The 19416-nt window shown below is 31.5% G+C and overlaps 1 protein-coding gene across 1 annotated transcript; it reads right to left on the bottom strand.

Moving 5' to 3' along the window:
* Positions 1-359: 359 nt before the first annotated feature.
* LOC131636190 (LRR receptor-like serine/threonine-protein kinase GSO1) lies at positions 360-3740 on the bottom strand. The gene has a single exon (XM_058906838.1). The coding sequence runs from the start codon at positions 3562-3564 to the stop codon at positions 634-636; it is 2931 nt and encodes a 976-aa protein (XP_058762821.1). The 5' UTR covers positions 3565-3740; the 3' UTR covers positions 360-633.
* Positions 3741-19416: the final 15676 nt, after the last annotated feature.

The raw sequence follows: 19416 nt of genomic DNA, 5'->3' as shown, positions 1-19416 counted from the left end.
ATTGATACATGATACGACTTAAATCATTCTCAAATGCGTTTTTTGATTCAAACTTTTAATTATTTAACTTGAAGCATATTGCTAAAAAACTATAATCAAATAGTTTGATTTTTTTTTTTTTGAACAACAAATAGTTTGATTTATGAATGCATAAAATGGATTAAGAACTCAATTCTAGAATGCGCAACTATGTGAGGAGACTCAATTACGACAAAATAAATCAAAAATTAAATTGACAAGCAACAAAAACATAAATGAATAAGTTTTAGGAGGCAGAGACAACATTAAATTTTACTTCTCTAACTTTTTTTTATTCCATTCTCTGTCGCATACTTTGTATTTTTTCTTTATTCCAAAATAAATGTCATTTTACAATATCATTACTATAATTAATAAAGGCGTTTTAGTAAAATAGAAATTTTTTATCATTAAATTCAACCCATGTAATTATTTTTTCTAAGAATGGTTTTATTGAACAGTAAGTATGATACTTGTTAACAACTAGTATTTATATTAATTTAAGTCATCATTGGATGATTATCAACAAAAAAAATCAGCATTAAATGATGTGCCTGTACTGTAATTGTACCTTCAAAGCTATTAACCCAAACTTAAGGAGAGAAATTTTTTTTTTCATATATTTGCATTTTCCATGGCTTCCATTTTGATATTAAAGAAACAAGTTGTTGTCACAGAATTATTCTTATCTGGTGAAGGAATGAATCCAAATGAATTCATTTTCCAATACTCTCCATTCCTTGTCTTCTGATCATTACAAACCCATCTACCTTCCTCTTTCTTCTGTCCAACACCACCTCCATCTGCATTTGATATTGCAACTTTTCTCCAGTTGCACCAAATTCTAAGCATTATATACAACATAACCAAACATATCACAGTTGAAGTAAACACAATAGCTACAATAATAACTGCCACTTGTGTGTTTGATAGCTGCATTTTCCTCTCTGATGTTGATCCTGAGCAAGATACTAGCGGCGAGCCGCATAACCGGCTGTTGTTCATGAAAGAGCTTCTTGGAAAGCCTGAAAAAGTTGAAGGAATCTGGCCTTCTAGATGGTTGTATGAGAGATTCAACACATGCAGGCTTGTGAGTTTACCAAGGGAAGTAGGAACTTTTCCTTGAAGTTGATTGAAAGATAGGTTGAGTCTTTCTAGCTTCATTAGGTTTCCTAGAGATGAAGGAATCTCACCTGAGAAGAGGTTTTTACTCAAATCTAATATCACTTGTAACTCGTCGAGCTCGCCTAGCTCAAACGGTAATTTACCTGTCAGAAAGTTTTGTGAGAGCCTTAGCTCATAAAGCTTCTTGCATTTCTGAATTGTCGAAGGAATGACGCCGGTGAGACTATTGCTTTGAATGTTGAAGACATTAAGAGAAGTGAGATTTCCAATCTCTTGAGGAATTTCACCAGACAAATTGTTGTGATGGAGACAAAGTTTGAGTAAATTTGAACAGTTACCAATTTCAGAAGGTACCTTGCCGCTGAAGTTATTGTATGAGAGATCTAGTTCGCCAAGTTCTTGGAATTCTCCTAACCAGTTAGGTATTTTGCCACTCAATCTGTTGTTACTCAGCAAAATGTGTTCTATTTTCCGCGAATTTGAGAGCTGAGGCGGAACTTCTCCTGTTAAATCGTTATATGATAAATCAAAAAAGTTGAGATCATTAAGCTGGCCGAATTCCGAAGGAATAGTTCCCGTGAGATTATTGTATGCGAGACGGAGACGGTGGAGGTTTCTTGAGTTGGCTAAATTCAAAGGGATAGGACCTGAGAAACTGTTGTTAGTCAAGTCAAGAAGAGTCAGAGAATTCGAAGCAGTGAGAGGAGAGAAACTTCCACTGAACTTATTGTGTGAAAAATTTATGATTTTGAGGTTTTTGAGAGACGAAAGTGAATTCGGGATAGGTCCTTCAAAAGAGTTGTTGTAAAGGGTAATCTTATAAAGTTCTGAAAGATAACTGAATGTGTGTGGAATTGAACCTGAAAGTTTGTTATCTGCTAAGGCCAATATCTGAAGACTTTTGCAGTATCCTAAACTTGGAGGGATTGGACCAGAAAACACATTTTGCCTCAGATGAAGAAGAACCAAGTTCTTCAGCTTCCCTATAGTCTCTGGAATAGAGCCTGTAAAGTGGTTTCCGAAGAAATCGATTTCTCTTAAGCTTGTGCAATTTGTTAACTCTCTTGGTATGAGTCCTGACATCCGGTTATCGTAAAGGTAAATCGTGTTCAAACGTTTCAGCTTTCCGATCTCTGCTGGAATTTCACCTGTGAAAAAGTTACCAAATAGGAAAAGGCCTTCCAAAGTAGTGATGTTTCCGATTTCACGAGGCAGTGATCCAACAAAGGTGTTGTTGTTGAGTACAAGATCAGTGAGATTCTGCAATTCGTCTATGCTCGATGGAATTTCACCTTCGAAGCTATTACCAGAGAGATCCAACTGTTGTATTGAGGAACAGTTGAGTAACTCCAAAGGAAATTTTCCCGAGAGAATATTTCGAGCCAAGAAAAGTTGCTGAAGCTTTGAACTTTTGAAACAGAAACTACTTGGGATGCTACCTGTCAAAGAATTATCAGAAAGAACTAAAGTTTCAAGACTCTGAAGTTTGGTATTAAGGAGAGGCATTGATCCAGAAAAGTTGTTTCTAGACAAGTCTAGCCTCTGCAATTGGATCAAACTATTAAGCTCATACGGAATTTCACCATTTAGTTTGTTTCCAAGCAAATTCAGGTACGTCAAGTTAGAAAGATAACTCACCGATGTAGGAATCGGTCCAGAAAGACTGTTATTGGCAAGATTAAGAATTTTCAATGATCTAAGCGACCCTATAGAGGAAGGAATGTTTCCTTCAAACATGTTGTTTGAAGCTGCAAAATTTTGAAGCTTTTCGCAATTTTGTATCTCTTCAGGTATAAGGCCAATAAGACTATTCATTTGTAAATCAAGTGATGTTAGATTTTTCAATTTACCAATTCCGACCGGTATGGTTCCATTCAAGTGACAGTAACCTAAGCCTAACACATTCAACTCACTCAAGTTAATGATGCTAGATGGAATGCTACCTGACAACATGTTATCGCCTATTCTAAGAACTTGCAACTTCTTCAAATTACCTATCTCTTTAGGAATGTTACCAGAAAGGTAATTTGAGTATAGTTGAAGTTCTACTAGATTTTGAAGGCTACCTAGCTCTGAAGGAATGGAACCATTAAGTGAATTTGAAGACAAATCAAGTGTTTGAAGTGAAACGAAATGACTTAACTCAACTGAAACGGAACCTGATATTCCTGAACCAGAAAGATTCAGGCCTACGACATGTTTCCGATCAACATCATCGTCGCATGTTATTCCATTCCAGTTGCAGACATGAGTTTTCGGAGACCAGTTGTTCATGGCTCCTAATGGATCCACCAGCTCTGATTTAATCCTGAGAAGCAGGTTAGTTTCTGTTACATCAGCATCATCACATAGTGTTACAACAAAAGAAGTAACTAATAACAGAAGAAAATGGCACAAACAATAGGAAAATATGTGTTTCATTATGATGAAGAATAGGATATAAAGGAAGACAGTGACACAGGTTGAAGTTCTATGAGGATTTATATAGTTCTACTAGAGCAACCTTGCCTACTTTATTTTTTAATAAATAAAGTTGACAATGGTTAGGATATATAATGGAATTTGTATATGGAGAAATAATGATAAACTTTAACCTATAGTTTATCTTAAAAATATATGTCTTTCTAGTTTCTACTACCTTTTTAGTCTTACCAATATAGTTGAGGCTTTTACACTCTTACTTGTTTAGGTAAGAAGTGGAATAATTTAGGACTCTTTAGTAGCTTTTGTGATGAGATAACATGGTAGGTTATGCTCAAAGAAGAAAGACAAATGTTTGTGCCCGAGAAAAATGATGGCACAAGTGGACTACTTTTGTTAACTTTAACTTTTGTTCACATTCCCTATGTACAAATTCATAGTATAGCTTTTGAGAATTATTAAGATTATCAACAAAATAAAAAGTTTTAAGTGTGATTTGACTTTACAAGAGTACCTGTCATTTTAACTAAAGTTTTTTCAACTAAATTGGTACAAACACATCATTAAAATATCTAAATACTAGGATTTCTTTTAGAATATTTGGATACGTGCACGGTACACACGATGACAATGCTGTCGTAAGTTTTTTTGAGGCACAGTGTAGGTTAACCACAGTTTAAGTGTGGCAAATTAAATATGAATCATATTTTGTCATGGTTTAATCATAACAAATATTTTATCAAGTTTTTTTTAGTCTCTATGCAGTAGTCCACCTTGCACGCCTGGTAACATTACTATCTGCTGGCTAACCTTGAAGTTACCACAAAAAGAAAGCAAGAGCCGTTAGAGTTCAAGCATGCATGATGATATAAGAGAAAGTGGGAGTGAGTTTTCATAATGATAGTTTGGAAAATTGAAAGAGCATACAACTTTCACACGTTTAGGCTTTCTAGTTTTTACATTTTACATTTTTTTTTTCCTTTGAGCTTATCTAAGAAGAATAGGACAGTGTTAGGTGAGTCCTTTGTCATCTTCCATCTGTGTGCAGCATCTTCAATATATTTTACTATCAAACTAGATTAGAGGATTAAGTTAAGGCATTTATTTTTCTTAACCAAAACGACCTACTAGTTGAACATTAAATATGAGAAGAAAACATAGAAGAGAAACCAACCACATTAGTTTTAGTCAATTCTAGTGTTGAAAATTGAAGTCAAAACCATGTGAGGTTTGGTATATAGTATTAGTATTACACATTCAAATCTGTTGCATCATTCTAATTAAACAGTTTATATTATTGAGATTCTTGATATGCATATAGAAGCCAAAATGCATGAAGACAAAGTGGCTTATCTAGTTAGCTTTCAGTATTAGCTTTATAGGTTTGATTAGTTCCCCAGGATTGAAGCATAAGCAACCTACATGGGACAATGTGTCAGTGTCCACTGTCCACTTATGACACTAAAAATTGCCCTTTGAGTTGTACATAGCACTACTCAGCGTGGCTTGCTTTGTCTTCATTTGGATGAACACCACTTGCTGCGGTGGTTGATCCAATGTGATCCTCTTGCATAAACCATTTGGAAATTTTTTTGACTCTATGTTACATTGGCCTAATAACATGAGATCAAATAAATATTTGCGAATGAAAAGTTTAGTGACAACATTTAGAATTTGAATTTCATATAAATTACAATAATATCACTCAAACTATATCCCACTAAATAGAGTGGTTAGATAAATCAATTTTTTTCATAATGTTTTATCCAAGATCATGCTTCAATCTAAAATATTAATCTTGAGATTTTTTTTTAATAAATTCTCTTAGCTTTTTTTGTTCTTCATCTACTTTTATATGTTTGACTCCTTTTCATCTGACTTACTCTCTTTATTACTGAATTTACATGTTTTTTCTCTACATGCTAAAATTATCTAAGTCTATTTTTCACCATCTTTTCTACTCTAGGTGTTACCCTTACACTCTCTTTAATATTATTGTTTCTAATCTTATCATGTCTAGTTTTATCACCCATTCTGAATAACATTTTAATCTCTGTTACACTTACTTTATTCTCGTGTTGATTATTAACTGTCTAATATTTTGTCTTGTACAATATCACAGGCCTGATCATAGTCCGATAAAGTTTGTCCTTTAGTTTGAGTGGTACCTTTGTGTCACATAAAATTCCTGAAGCCCTCCCCATTTCAGTCACTCCGCTTGAATTCAATGATTTACATCTCATTCTATTTCTCCATCATTTTGCATTATGAACCCAAGATATTTAAACTCCGTGATTCGTGGAATGATTTGGTGTCCAACTTTCACCTTTAGGCTATAAATACTTCTCTTTTTGCTAAACTCACATTTCATATATTGCGTCTTACTTTTGCTTATACGAAAGCCATGCGTTTCTAAAGCTCTTCTTCAAGTCTCCAACCTCTAATTTAAATCCTCATTCGACTTTCTAAATAGGACTGTATCATCTGCAAAAGCATGCATCTCGATGTTAGTTCTTGAATGTGTTCCATGAGTATATTTAGAATTAAATTAACAATGTGGGGGCATAGGGTTGAATCTTGATGCTAATATATTATAATGAGGAAATCGTCTATCTCGTCACTGTGTGTTCGCACACTAATCGACACCTATTTATATAAAATATTCTCAAAAATCAAAACAGATGAAGAGATATTAATTTGAAATGGATATTTCATCTTCCTCATTACAATATTAGTTTCTTTAGATTATCATAATATTGATTGATTTTTAAATAATGACAAATTATTGAATAAAAAAATAAACAAAAAGGATGAGTGACATAAAACCTAACACATCAAACATTTAACAAAAACGATAATTGTACATGTCGAACATATCTCTGAAACACTTTCAAAAGTACAAACAACAAGTGAATTCCATCAAGTGTCATATTCAATAAAAAAAAACATGCATCGGCTAATCTATCTGCACATGCATTTCACGCTAAAATAGTGAGATATCTCAAGTCTTAAAGAATGTATAGTGTGTAAAGTATTCTTTCATTTAACTAAAAGATATCAATAAAAAATATTCACATTATAAAATGTATGAATAGTCAACATTGAGTCAGTTTCAAGCCAAAAGTTTCTCCAATTCCTTTTGTTATCATATTCGATAACAAGCATGATTCCATGCAATTCAGTTTGGAAGGAGGCGCAAACTCCTATCTTAGCTGAGAAATATCTCAAGAGTGTTCCTAAATCGTCCCTAAATATGCCATCACAAGTTGATATTACCGAATTTCCTCTGGAAGCTCCATCTATGTTGCACTTAATTCAATTATGCCTAGAAAAACACCAATTAACTTGTATGATTTTAGGTGTGAGAGGATGTTGACATATTTGATATCAAATAATTTCTTAATCATAAATTCTATATGGCATATAGACCAACTGTTTGACATGAAAAATGTCTCTATTATAGTCAATTTTACCATTTTGAAACTTCATATCTTTTCTTGTATGTCAAGTTTTTCAAAAATTATTATGATGAAAGAAATGATAAGATTTTGAATTTGAGAGCTTGAAATTCTACCAACAAGTTTGAATAAGCTTTCATAACTAGTTATATCAATGTCCAAACAATCGCTATATCCAATGACATAAAAGTAAGGTTTACATGTATCTAAAAAAAGTGGTCTACCATTTCCATATCTTGATTGCAGAGATAGCTCATCAAAACCATATGCATTCACCTTCAAATCAAGTTGTCTTTTGTTACAATAACATTATGCATTAGATTATAAGTCACTAATGAATTAGAAGGAGGTATGTAGAGATGCCAAATAAATTTTGCCCAAGAAGAATTAATGTGATTCATTCAGATACAGTTGTAAGCATCTTTAAAAGATAAACCACCAATTGTATATCTTGTTCAAATGAGTCCATTAATAGTAGTATTATCAAATGACAAGTTAATCTTCAAAATATCTTCAAAAATTTAAGGATTCAAAATGGATAAGCCATGAGGAATGTTCCAATTGTCTTGGATTATTGAATTGGCCTTAACAGTTTGCATAACTTGAATATCCATTAGAAATACTAAGTGTAAATCTTTAATTTTGTATCCCAATAAATTTTCTGTCCATAAATCAATGTCATTACAGTTACAGACCTACCATCTACTATGTTCCTGTAGAAAGGAAAAATGTTTCTTAATACTAGGTCATATTGAAGAAGAAATTTGATGCATGATTGGTTTTCTGTGCCTCAAGTATCTACTAATAAACATATATGTGACCAATGATTATTAATAGTAAAAAAATTACAACAAAGAGATAAACAACCAGTTTTTCCTTCAGACAAAGATGAGCAAATAACCTTCCAAGTTGTAGTAATCAATTTTCTACTATTGTACTAGGATAAGTTTATCTAGGTTAAAAGAAGAGGGACTAGAAGAAGCAATAGAAAGATCACAGGGGATAAGTGAATACCATAAGAAGTCCGAAGGAAAGTTGGCAAGGTCCAATGTAGCGATTAGATCGCCCATGACTTATTGTATGTCGCCCACATTAAACTTAGGCTATCCAATGTAATTTTCATTTGTCCTATGAATATGGCCAATGGCATGACCTTATGCGCCAACATGATAAATGAGTCAGTCAAGGAAGAAAACCATGCCCCCTTGATTATAAGAGAAAAACTACTCCCACATATCCCACACTCATAAGGGAAGATGGAGAATAACCACCCTCTAGAACCAAGGATCCAGGCCCAAGGGGTCTCTTTAAATATCTTAGCTTTTGGGTTGAGGGGGAAAATCATTATTCACCTAGAAACCACACACACACACACACACACACACACACACACACGCACACACACACACACACACACACAGATATATATATATATATATATATATATATGTTCTCACAGCTCCGTGTGAGCTAACTTTAAGCATCATCAAAACCATAAACATCACATACATCCCTCTAAATACAAGGCTACCCTTATTGTACATTGTTAACAAGTAGAACTATCTATTCTACCTATCCATACAAACTTTTTGATGTGAGAGTCCAGTTTGTTAAGAAGATTGATTGGTCATTCATAAATACTAAGACTCTACAGAAGCATGCCTTGTGTGACTCACTGGACCAATTGAAATCTACCCCTCATAGAAAAAGATGGCCCATTTCAATCACACCTGTCATACTCATTATCATTCACTAATCACTCTCATCACCTTCTCTAGGAGGATAGCGAAACAAAACTCATATATCTCTGTTAACACCATTGTAGGACGGTTTTCTAGCAGTGGACAATCCAACCTTTCCCTTCAAAAGTATGCTAGATAGGTTTTTAAAATGAGGATTATATCCTTCGATCTTAGAACGGGCTTGGAGAAGAAGCCATAGTCTAAAAATCAAATTCTCCAACAAAGATATGATTGACATTCTCCTTATGACAACAAGCTCATGATCATCATAGTGATGTATTATAGTTAGAATGTAAAACGAGTGCTAATTGACCCCGAAAGCTCAACAAACATCCTATTATGGAACGCCTTTGAGAGACTTTGACGTGATCCAGATGACATCCGAGCATTTCAAGGCTCCTTTGTTGATCTCTAAGGCGAGCATATACAGGTGAAAGGCCACAAAACACTCAGGATGACATTTAGGTTAGAGGCGAGTGCAAGATGATCAAGGTCAAATACCTAGTAGTAGACTCCTCGTCACCATACAACGTCATCATGGGGCGCCCCACCCTCAACCTATTAGAAGCTGTCTCGTTCACTCTTCATTTGACCATGAAGTATCTTCTACCCAACAGGAAAGTTGGGTTGGTCCAAGGGGGCCAAGAGATCGCCCAAGAATGTTATCAAAACAGTCCAGAAATAAGAAGGGAGGAGATGGACGTAATTGTCATTCCACAATCGGACGCGCATGAAATGGATGCTGCAAATTTAGATCCCAAAATGGAGACGAATAATGAAATGCTCACTACCATATAGGATATGAAGGAGTTCTGGATTAGGCCCTTAGATTTCCAAGTTACCAAGCTATGCAACTTTTTCTCTGAACCCGAGGACAAGGAGTTGGTCACCCTATTGAGGATGAATGTTGACTTGTTCCATTGTCTCGCCATTGATGTTAAAGTGAAACCAGTATCTTAGAGGAAGCGCAAGGTGGGCCAGGAGAAGCTGGCTATCATTTATGAAGAAGTTCAAAAATTGATAAGTGTCGGCTTCATAATTGAAGTTAAGTACCATTCATGAATGACTAACATGATATTCGTTTAGAATTCATCAAACAAATGACGAATGTGCATCGACTTTTCTAGCCTAAATTGCGTCTGCCAAAAGATTTCGTATCTGTTATCCAATATTGACCGGATGATTAATGGATCCTTCGACTACAAAACCTTGAGTTTTATAGATTCATATTCATTAAAATTTTATGTAAAATAATTCAGAAATATTTGTGTAAAATTATAGAATTTCAACTCTTCAACGGTGGCCTTTGCGACAAGGAATTTATTGCTTTCAGTAGCCTACAAAATGTCAAACCTAATCAGCATTTTGTATTTCTTATAAAGGCTACCTAATCTGAGTTGAAGTGAACTTTTTCAACATGAATTAAAAGAATAATGTAACAAGAATATAACTACCCTGGAGTATAGAAAATGGTCAAGGAGATTATGACATGTATATTTTTAAACCATTATAATCTACAAGAGATGCATCCAAGGGAGAAGGTACATTATTGAGATACCGTATATATAAAAATTTAAAATAACATCAGGAAGCAACAAAATAATTTATACTATATTTTGTATATAGTTAAAAATGAAACATAAAATAATCTCAAAGTTACATTCATATCATTTTCATTGAAAAGAAATACAACTTTTGGAACCGGAGAATGTGAGAAAGAATTGGGTTATTGTTTTTTTTAAGTGGGATTATAATATTTGATAATCTATTTCTGCACCTAATCTTGTTTTCATGCATATGTTAATGCATCACACAGAGATAAGATGGTACGCGTAATGCCTCAGCATTGACTTTGTTTCTATTGAGATCCTATTTGATTCGTTAATAATAGTGTGTTGACTAGATTTCACGCTGTACTATTATTATACACTACTATATGTTGAAGCTTCTTTATATCACCATAAAAGCTGGACAAGTGTTAGGAACACAATAATTGCAAGAATGAAAGTAATGGTATTTTTGGTATGGTATCTCATTTGAATAGGTTATACATAAGTAGCGACAAACGGAAAAGTGTAATACGGAGAGTTATTGAGAATGATCGGAATTTGTGTATGGTATTAGAGGAGTCTTTAAGGATGGTTAAGTAATGGTTATGTGGGAGGTGTATGAGCATTCATCCCATAAGTCAGACATGTTATCATCTTGATGGTTTGATTCGTGTTACTCATGGGACAAGGGAAGTCGAAAATCACATTGTGGGTATTGTAAAACCATCTACAACAAACTTCCATAACCTCGACGCAAACAAGAAACTTGTTTCGGATGCAAGGTTGTTAGAGAGAGTTCTCACAACATCTATCTTCACCGTGAAGAGTATACCTCTAAAGTGTTGTTTTACTTTTTTTCAGACATTGAAAGATGTTCTTTATAAAATGGTTATTGAGTCAAGATTTATAGGTGTTTGGGTTCGGTTGTTACTTCTTCTTTGTTGCACTTTACATGTGGCCAAGCCTCAAAGTAGACGGGATCACAGGTCTGGAAATCATAAGCCCTTCCGACAACAACAAATTTTGGAGTTCTTATCTACTTAGACAGACACGTATGGTCTTGTCAAGTTAGTTGATAGTGTGGTGGAAATCTCTGAGTAAGATATTATGGATCATGAGTAAGTTCATATTGAGAAGACAAATAAAAATATGAGCTCTAATGTCAAACAATGTCTCCACAAAATTGTAGATGGCCATTTCATAGCAGTTGTGAAAGTGTTGGGGTCATCCGGAATAGTCCCGTATAATGGGCATATAATGACTATTTTGAAGGCTAAGCATCTGTACATACCACCCCTCCATGCCGACAAACTTGTTCTCCGAAACTCCTCAAGTGGTTGAAGTTGATACTATCTTCAAGTTTATTAGATGATTTTTTTAAAGAGACATTATGTGGTAGAGATGGTTTGCAAACACACCATATATTAGACGCAATGTGGAGAAGACTCTATTATCGTAATATATCTTTTACGTGCAACCACTTTAGTTGTTAACTTATGGATGAGAGGAAAATTCCTGGTGAGTTTATTAGAGTTTGTTATCTTTGCACCCTTGAAGCCGTTATTAAAGCCTAATGATAGGATACGACCAATTCTTATGAGTTATATTTGGAGGCGGTTGGTATAAAAGGTCGTTATAAAAGGGGTCAGTAAAGACGTGACGTGATATCTCTGTAATTTTAGTTTGGGGGTCGAGTTATCAGGGAGTGTTGAGGCTATTTTGCACACTGCCAACAAGACATTAATCAAGCGACCTAGAGATGGTTCTTTAGTTATGCTCACAATAGATTTTTCGAATGCTTTCAACATGGTAGGTGAATCAGCTCTTCTGCGTGAGGTTGGGTTAAGTTTCTTTATGTTCAGGCAACGAAGTTGTACCTTTGAAGCGGACATATTATGTTAGTCACTGGAGTTAAACGAGGTGGCTCATTAGGGCCGCTTCTTTTTGCTTTTGTGTTACACCCAATCATTCATTATATTAAAGAAAATTGCAAGCTTATTATTCATGTCTGATATCTTAATGGTGATACCATCACAGAGGATTCATAGGAGGTAGATAAAGCCCTTTACATTATTTGGGTGACAAGTCCAGAGTTAGGTCTCAAACTGAATATTCATAAGACTGAGATATTTTTTCTTATGTGTGATGGTAGTAAACATCGCAGAGAATAGTTTCCTTTGGACATTAGGATCTTGATGTTAGGGATGAAGTTGATTGGAGAGTTATTAGTCAAGATGGAGAATTTATTAAGGGGTTGTCCATAAAGAGAGCTGCAGGGGTTGTTGAGTTAATGCATCTCCTTCCACAAGTGAGGGAATCTCATAGTGAGTTTCTTCTGCTTCAATCTTGCATGATTATCACCAAATTATTTTTTGGTATAAAAATGTGTCAACCTAATCATATAGAGGAGGCTATTGTTTGGTTTGATAAAGAGTTACGAAGGGATGTTGAAGACATCTTGGTTAGTGAAAGGTGTTTCTTCGGGGACCTTCAATCGAGGGTAGTTTCTTTACCCATTAGAGTTGCGGGGATTGGATTTGTACTCTACTCTAGAGATTGTCTCATACACTTTTATGGCTCTAGGGTCCAATCTTGAGTGTTACAAGATCATATATTGAGATACACTGGAATATTCCGTATGAATTCTAATGTCAAATTTTTTTTGAATGGGCTTAGTGTTGCGATTCCATTTTTTAACCTTAACGATTTTACTAGAAAGGACATTGTCCTTCCTAAAGCACAACATGTTTCAGTGAGTGCCCTTTTTAATACAATTGTTCAGGACATGGACGTAAAGTTTGATATGACCACAAAACAAAAAGTTGTGTTTGACTGTTTGCAAGTACCACATGCTCAAGATTTTTTCCTTACTATTCCTAATGATAGGTTGGGCCAACACATGTCACACGAATGTTATCGTATCATCCTTAGATATTGCCTTATGATTCTCTTATTTCGTATAGATGAGGTTTGCTCTGTTTATTGCAAAACGTGCTTGGATACATTTGGGAACACGCGACTAATTGTAAGGAGCTTACAAGCTTCAAATTCCAACATGACTTTGTTAGGGATGTCCTATCTGATATATTTTGGTGGGCCGAAGTATCTTTGAGGAGAGGTCGACGCTTCAACCAACAAATATTTTGGTGTACACTTGGATAAGAAGGAAACGTGCATGTGTCAACTTGACTGAAATTTCCCCAATGGTGGGACTGAGGACCGGAGGTTTTAGCGTGGGACAGACAACCCTTAAAGTCGTTTCAAATAAAGTGATCAAACATGAGAAAGTGTGTTGACGATCAACATATTTTCATACCACTTGTCTTTGATACTTTTAATTTTTTTAACATCAAAGACAATAGATCTTATACAGAGAGTTCAATGACTCATGCATAATAATATTTTGTCTCTTAAATTATAAATATAATTTTTTAAAGAATTAATTTTATTATTTAAAAAATTAGCAATGTAGTTTATTTATTATTCGTTTGTCTTTTATTTTTATATAATATTTATTTTATGTATATTATGGAGCATATATATATTAAAAAATTTAAAAAATAACATCACAGAACAACGAGATAATTAATACTATCTTTTGTAGATAGTTGAAGTGAAACTAAATAATCTCAAAGTTTTGTTGGAAGAATTGGGTTAATGTTTTTTTAAGTAGTATTACAACATTTGAAAATTCTATTTCTGCACCTAATTTTGTTTTCATGCATATAAGTTATTGCATCACACAAAAATAAAATGGTGCACATAATGTCTCAGGCTCTCAACATTGACTTTATTTCTATTGAGATCCTATTTGATTCTTTAATAATAGTTTGTTGACTATGTTGGATTTCATGTTGAAGCTTGTTTGGATCACCAGAAAAGCTGCATCAATGTTAGGAACACAATAATGTACTCACTTCATCAATCCTAATCCTAATCCTATTTTATTTCTTACATTTTGGTTTTTTTTTTTAAATTTCTTTACCCACCTCCCTGCTTTCTTGATCACCTCCGATGAAAAACCCAAAATACTCCTAACTTCAGAAATGCATTTTCGAAATGCTTTTGTTTTCAAAATTTATCTTATTTCGGAAATGCACTTCCGAAAACACGAAAAAAATGTGTTTTCGGAGATGCATTTCCGAACACACCCCTTTTTTAGGTTTTCGGAGATGCATTTCCGAAAACACTCCTTTTTGGAAGAGGGGTGTCTTCGAAGATGCATATCAGAAATATTCTAAGACCAAATTGGTCTTGGAATGTTTCGGATATACACTTCCGAAAGAATTCAATAATTATTAAAAAATTAAAATCAATGTGAATCAATACAATTAATAGGTATAAAATCAAGGTGAATCAATACAATTAATAGGTATAAAATCAAAGTGAATCAATAAAATGAATGTGAATAAATAAAATCAGGTGAATCAAAATTTCCTAAACAATTTTAAAGTTAAAAATTATTTTACTAACTTATATAAATCAAAAACATTTTAATTTCATAAGTAAATTTTGAATTATATATAATTAAATATAAAATTTATTCATTAAATAAAATTAAGACAAAATCTTTTTTTAATTTTTTTAAACTAATTAAAAAATTATAACTCATTTTTAATTATGAATCAGAATAAAAATATATAAATATATAATAATTATTAATTTTAAAAGTGAAAGATATAAATATATAATATATAAATATATAATAATTATTATATAAATATATAATAATTATTATAAATTAAAACACTCATTTTTTTTAATTTTTTAATTATTATATAAATATATTTATAATTAATATATAATAATTACTATATAAATATATAAACATATAATAATTTTTATAAATATATAATTATTATTATTATTATATAAATATATAAATTAAAACACTCATTTTTTTAATTTTTTTTGTAAATATATAAATATATAATAATTATTATAAATATATAAATATATAAATAAAAAATTATAACTCATTTTGTAGATGAAATTATTTTAATTTTTTAATTAAAATTATTTTAAATTTTAAAATATGAATCAGAATAGAAATATATAATAATTATTATTCATAACTCATAAATTATATCAAAATATATAATTATTATTATTCATTACTCATAAATTATATCAAATTTATGATATATGAATTAATTAATATCCCAAAATTTTAATTTTTGGGATTTTTATTTTTTTTTATTTTTTTGGAGATGCATCTCCGAATTAATCAAAATCCTAATTTTTGGAATTTTTTCGGAAGTGCACTTCCGAAATCTGAAAAAATTTAGAAAAAAAAAATTTCTGAAATGCATTTCCGAAGCAGGGTAAAGTGGGGTTTTCGCTGGAGATGACCCCATAAGGAGGTGGGTAAAGAAAAAACCTTTTTTTTTATATAGTAAAATAAAATTGTAAAATCTAATTACATTTGATCATTTCTTAAAAGTTCTCAAGGTTGTAAATTTGTGTCATGGCAAACATGAAAAAATATATGTAAAACTTTATAAACAAAATGATCTTTTGTCATTTAAAAATATGATTAAAAAAATATCTATTCAAAAAATTTTACGAGGGAATTCATTTGAGAATATATGACTAAAAATTAATTAGGTTACAAATTTTTTTTTTTTATTTCCTATAACTCTAACATTTTTATAGTTTTATTTCCATGTAAAAAAGTGAAAATATTTATTTTTATAAAATGTATTTTTAAAAAAGAAATTATAGCTACTAACTTTTCTAAAAATATCAAATTGTCAAATATTTTTTTAAAAAATAACCATAAATCAAATTTTTTATATTTTTATTTTTAAATAAATTATTCTTAAAAATAATTTATGATTTTTTAAAATTAATAATCCTAAAAGTAAATGAGTTAAATTTAATATGTTTATTTATCTAACATGCTCTCACTTTTGTCCAAAAATCATTTTGATATAAAGATTCCACAATATAGTCAGGTAAGAACAAATGAGTTGATAGTAAGAAGGCTAGTATCCATTAGTAGTAGAATCAAGAATTTCTCACTTCTTTATGTTATATATTATTATTTTTATATTACTATAATTATTCTCTATTTTTTTATTATAAACCGTTTTTAGACTCTTCACACTTACACGGTAGGATGTGAAGGCTTGTTCAGAGATTCATTTAAAAATTGGATAAAATGATACGCGCAGAAAATTGGTCAATGTGATGCTCTTACTGTAGAGATGATGACGATGTACATTGGATTGAGATAGTTTGGAATGAGAGAATTAAAAATATGATGATTGAGAGTGACTTTAAAGTCTTAATAGATATAGTTAATCAGGAGACTATGGACGATTAAAACCTCTCAACTTTAATTAGAAGGATGACTCAAAGGAATTGACAGATCAAGTTCAACCATACTTGACAGGAAGGAAATAGTAGTGCAGATTGGATTGCCAATTATAGTTTTACTTTAGACAATAATGAATTTCTCATTCTCCAGAATCTCATGTCGAATGAGTTGGATGTAATTTTAGTTAATGATAAGAATGAGGTCTTGTTAGTCTTCTATTTTTCTCTTAATGGTCCTCTTTTGTACGAAAGAAAAAGAAATGTAATAATAATTGTATGAAAAAGAGAAATTATGAAAGACTTTATAAAATTGTCTTTCATTAATGATATGTGAAAGATAAATTTACATAATTTAAAAAAATAATAATAAATATTTAAATATATAATAAAAAAATAATATTATTTATTTATTAATATTATAAAACGACTTATATTACAGTACAAAATATTTCTCCAAAATAACTTATAGTAAAAAATGGATAGAGTATATAGTTTGACTTTTTTCATTATCTGATAATTATATTCTATTGTAATTCTTGTTACGTAAACTTTTGACATTTTAATGAAAATTTTAATCTTATTTCTCTTTCCTCTCTTTTTTCTTTTTTTGTTAACTTGGTATCAAAGTAGTTGGTTGATTCAATAGGATATTTGCAACAATAAAAATTCGATTATGACTTTGTTTATGTTTTGTTTTCTTACTCATTCAATTGATTAGTCTCATATATTTTTACGTTATTACAAGAAACGAAAAATGTTTAATGGAATGTATTTTCGTAAACAAATCGGCAATTTGCAAGGAGGAAGAGACAAATGATAGATTAATTGTTCTATGATGACGAGTGAATCACAATCAATCTCAATGTGATTGATAAATTTATGATGCACTGGGCTGTGAACAATTTGAATGACATTTTTGTTATCACAATACATGATGGTTGATTCAGAAATAGAGACTCATATCCAAAAGTAACTACCACAACCAAACTATTTCAATAGTGGTGGATGCCATAGCACGATATTCAGCTTATGTAGAAGAGCGGGATACATTATCTTGTTTCTTACTTTTCCAAAAAATAAAAGAGTCTCTAATTTTTTTTATAGAAGTTCTTTTGGATTGATCTGCATTTGAATTTGTTTGTATTTTAAATTGTTAGAATAGTAGTAATGGCTAGTAAAAAGATGATTCTCTTAAAATTGTTAGTGTTCAATTCAATGGATAAAATTATGATTATTAGAGTTATATAATAATTTTTGTTTAAATGAAACAGTATGTGAAGTTATGTTGATGAAACTTCTGCTGAGCTCATGTAAAAAAGATGAAGTAAAATATACAAAAAATTAAAAAAAACAGGATGTTAGTAATTCAAATATCCTTATTTGGATCGATAACTTTGTTTCAGCCTATATGTGTGCAACTAGCAAAATATGATAGTGCTAAAGAGTTTTGGTATAATTTGAAATGTTTGTATAATCAATTTAATTTTGAAAAACGGCCTCATTTTTTTTGCTGCTTATATTCACAAAGAAAAATATAAAGGTAGAATTGGACTCAGTAATGAAGAATGTGTTTTTTACAAGGAGAAATTCATTGGAAATTTCAGTGTCTCAAATTGGTGAGATAAAATAAGAATTTTTTTAAAATTCTATCATCAAATGTTGATATTGTAGCTCATACTACCATTGGTTTTGGTTTTGGTAATGTATATCTATTTGACACCACTTCTCAAATATTTGATATTGCATAGCAAATCCAAAAGATTCTTATCACTCAGCCACATGTCTTGTCTTCCTCCTCTATTATAGGTTTAAACTCTTTTAGTCTGTCAAGTATGTCTCCCTTCATATGGGTCCTTGGTTCTAAAGTGTCATATCATATAAAATATGATGATAAATTATTTTTGTCTTTAAATCATTTGTCATCGATGTTGTTAATGATTGTTAATGGTAAAAATATGTCATTAGCAAGCATTGGTTTTGTCTCTACAACTAGTATGTCACTTTATAATGTTTATTATATTTCTAATCTTACTTTAAGTTTTTCTTTAATTAGTCAATTGTGTGATTACAATTAATTTATTACATTTTCTTCCATTTTTGTTGTGTGCTAGATCCACATTCCAAGAGGGTGATTGGGACAAGCGGTAGACATGGGGGTTTTATGTTTTGGATGAATTGAGAGTCTCAGATATTGCACCTTTAACTTCTACTCCCACTACTTATTTATTTATTAACTTCTATTTCCTTTGAATTCTGTCTTTTAATTTTTATTTATGAGATTTCTGTCTAGGACATGTATCTACTTCTAGATTAAAGTACTTGGATTCTAATTGAGCTTTAGTAAAGTTATAAACCAATAGTATTTCAGCTTTTGTGAATGTAAACTTGCAAAATTTGCAACTTTACCTTTTAATAAAAGTGTTAATATTTCATATGCACTCTTTGAGTTAGTTCACTCTGATGTATGGATTCCATCACCAGTTCTTACCAAATATGGATCTATATTTTTTTATTGATAATTATATTTCTTACTGTTGGGTTTACCTTATGAAAAAGTGTTCTAAATTTTGTATATTTGTCATATGTTTTGTGCGATGGTTAAGATTCAACATAATATTCTTACAAAGTGCTTCTATTTTGATTTAGGTGATCAATATATCTAGTAAATTCTCGAAATTACTTGCATATGATGGTACAATTCACCATACATCTTGTATTGATACTTCTCAACAGAATGTAGTTGCTGAAAGAAAACAGTGTCGCTTTGCTGAAATTGTTTGT

Source organism: Vicia villosa, linkage group LG1, assembly GCF_029867415.1.
Source record: "Vicia villosa cultivar HV-30 ecotype Madison, WI linkage group LG1, Vvil1.0, whole genome shotgun sequence".
In the NCBI taxonomy this organism is placed as follows: Eukaryota; Viridiplantae; Streptophyta; class Magnoliopsida; order Fabales; family Fabaceae; genus Vicia; species Vicia villosa.
This window is presented reverse-complemented; position numbering and strand designations above follow the sequence as displayed.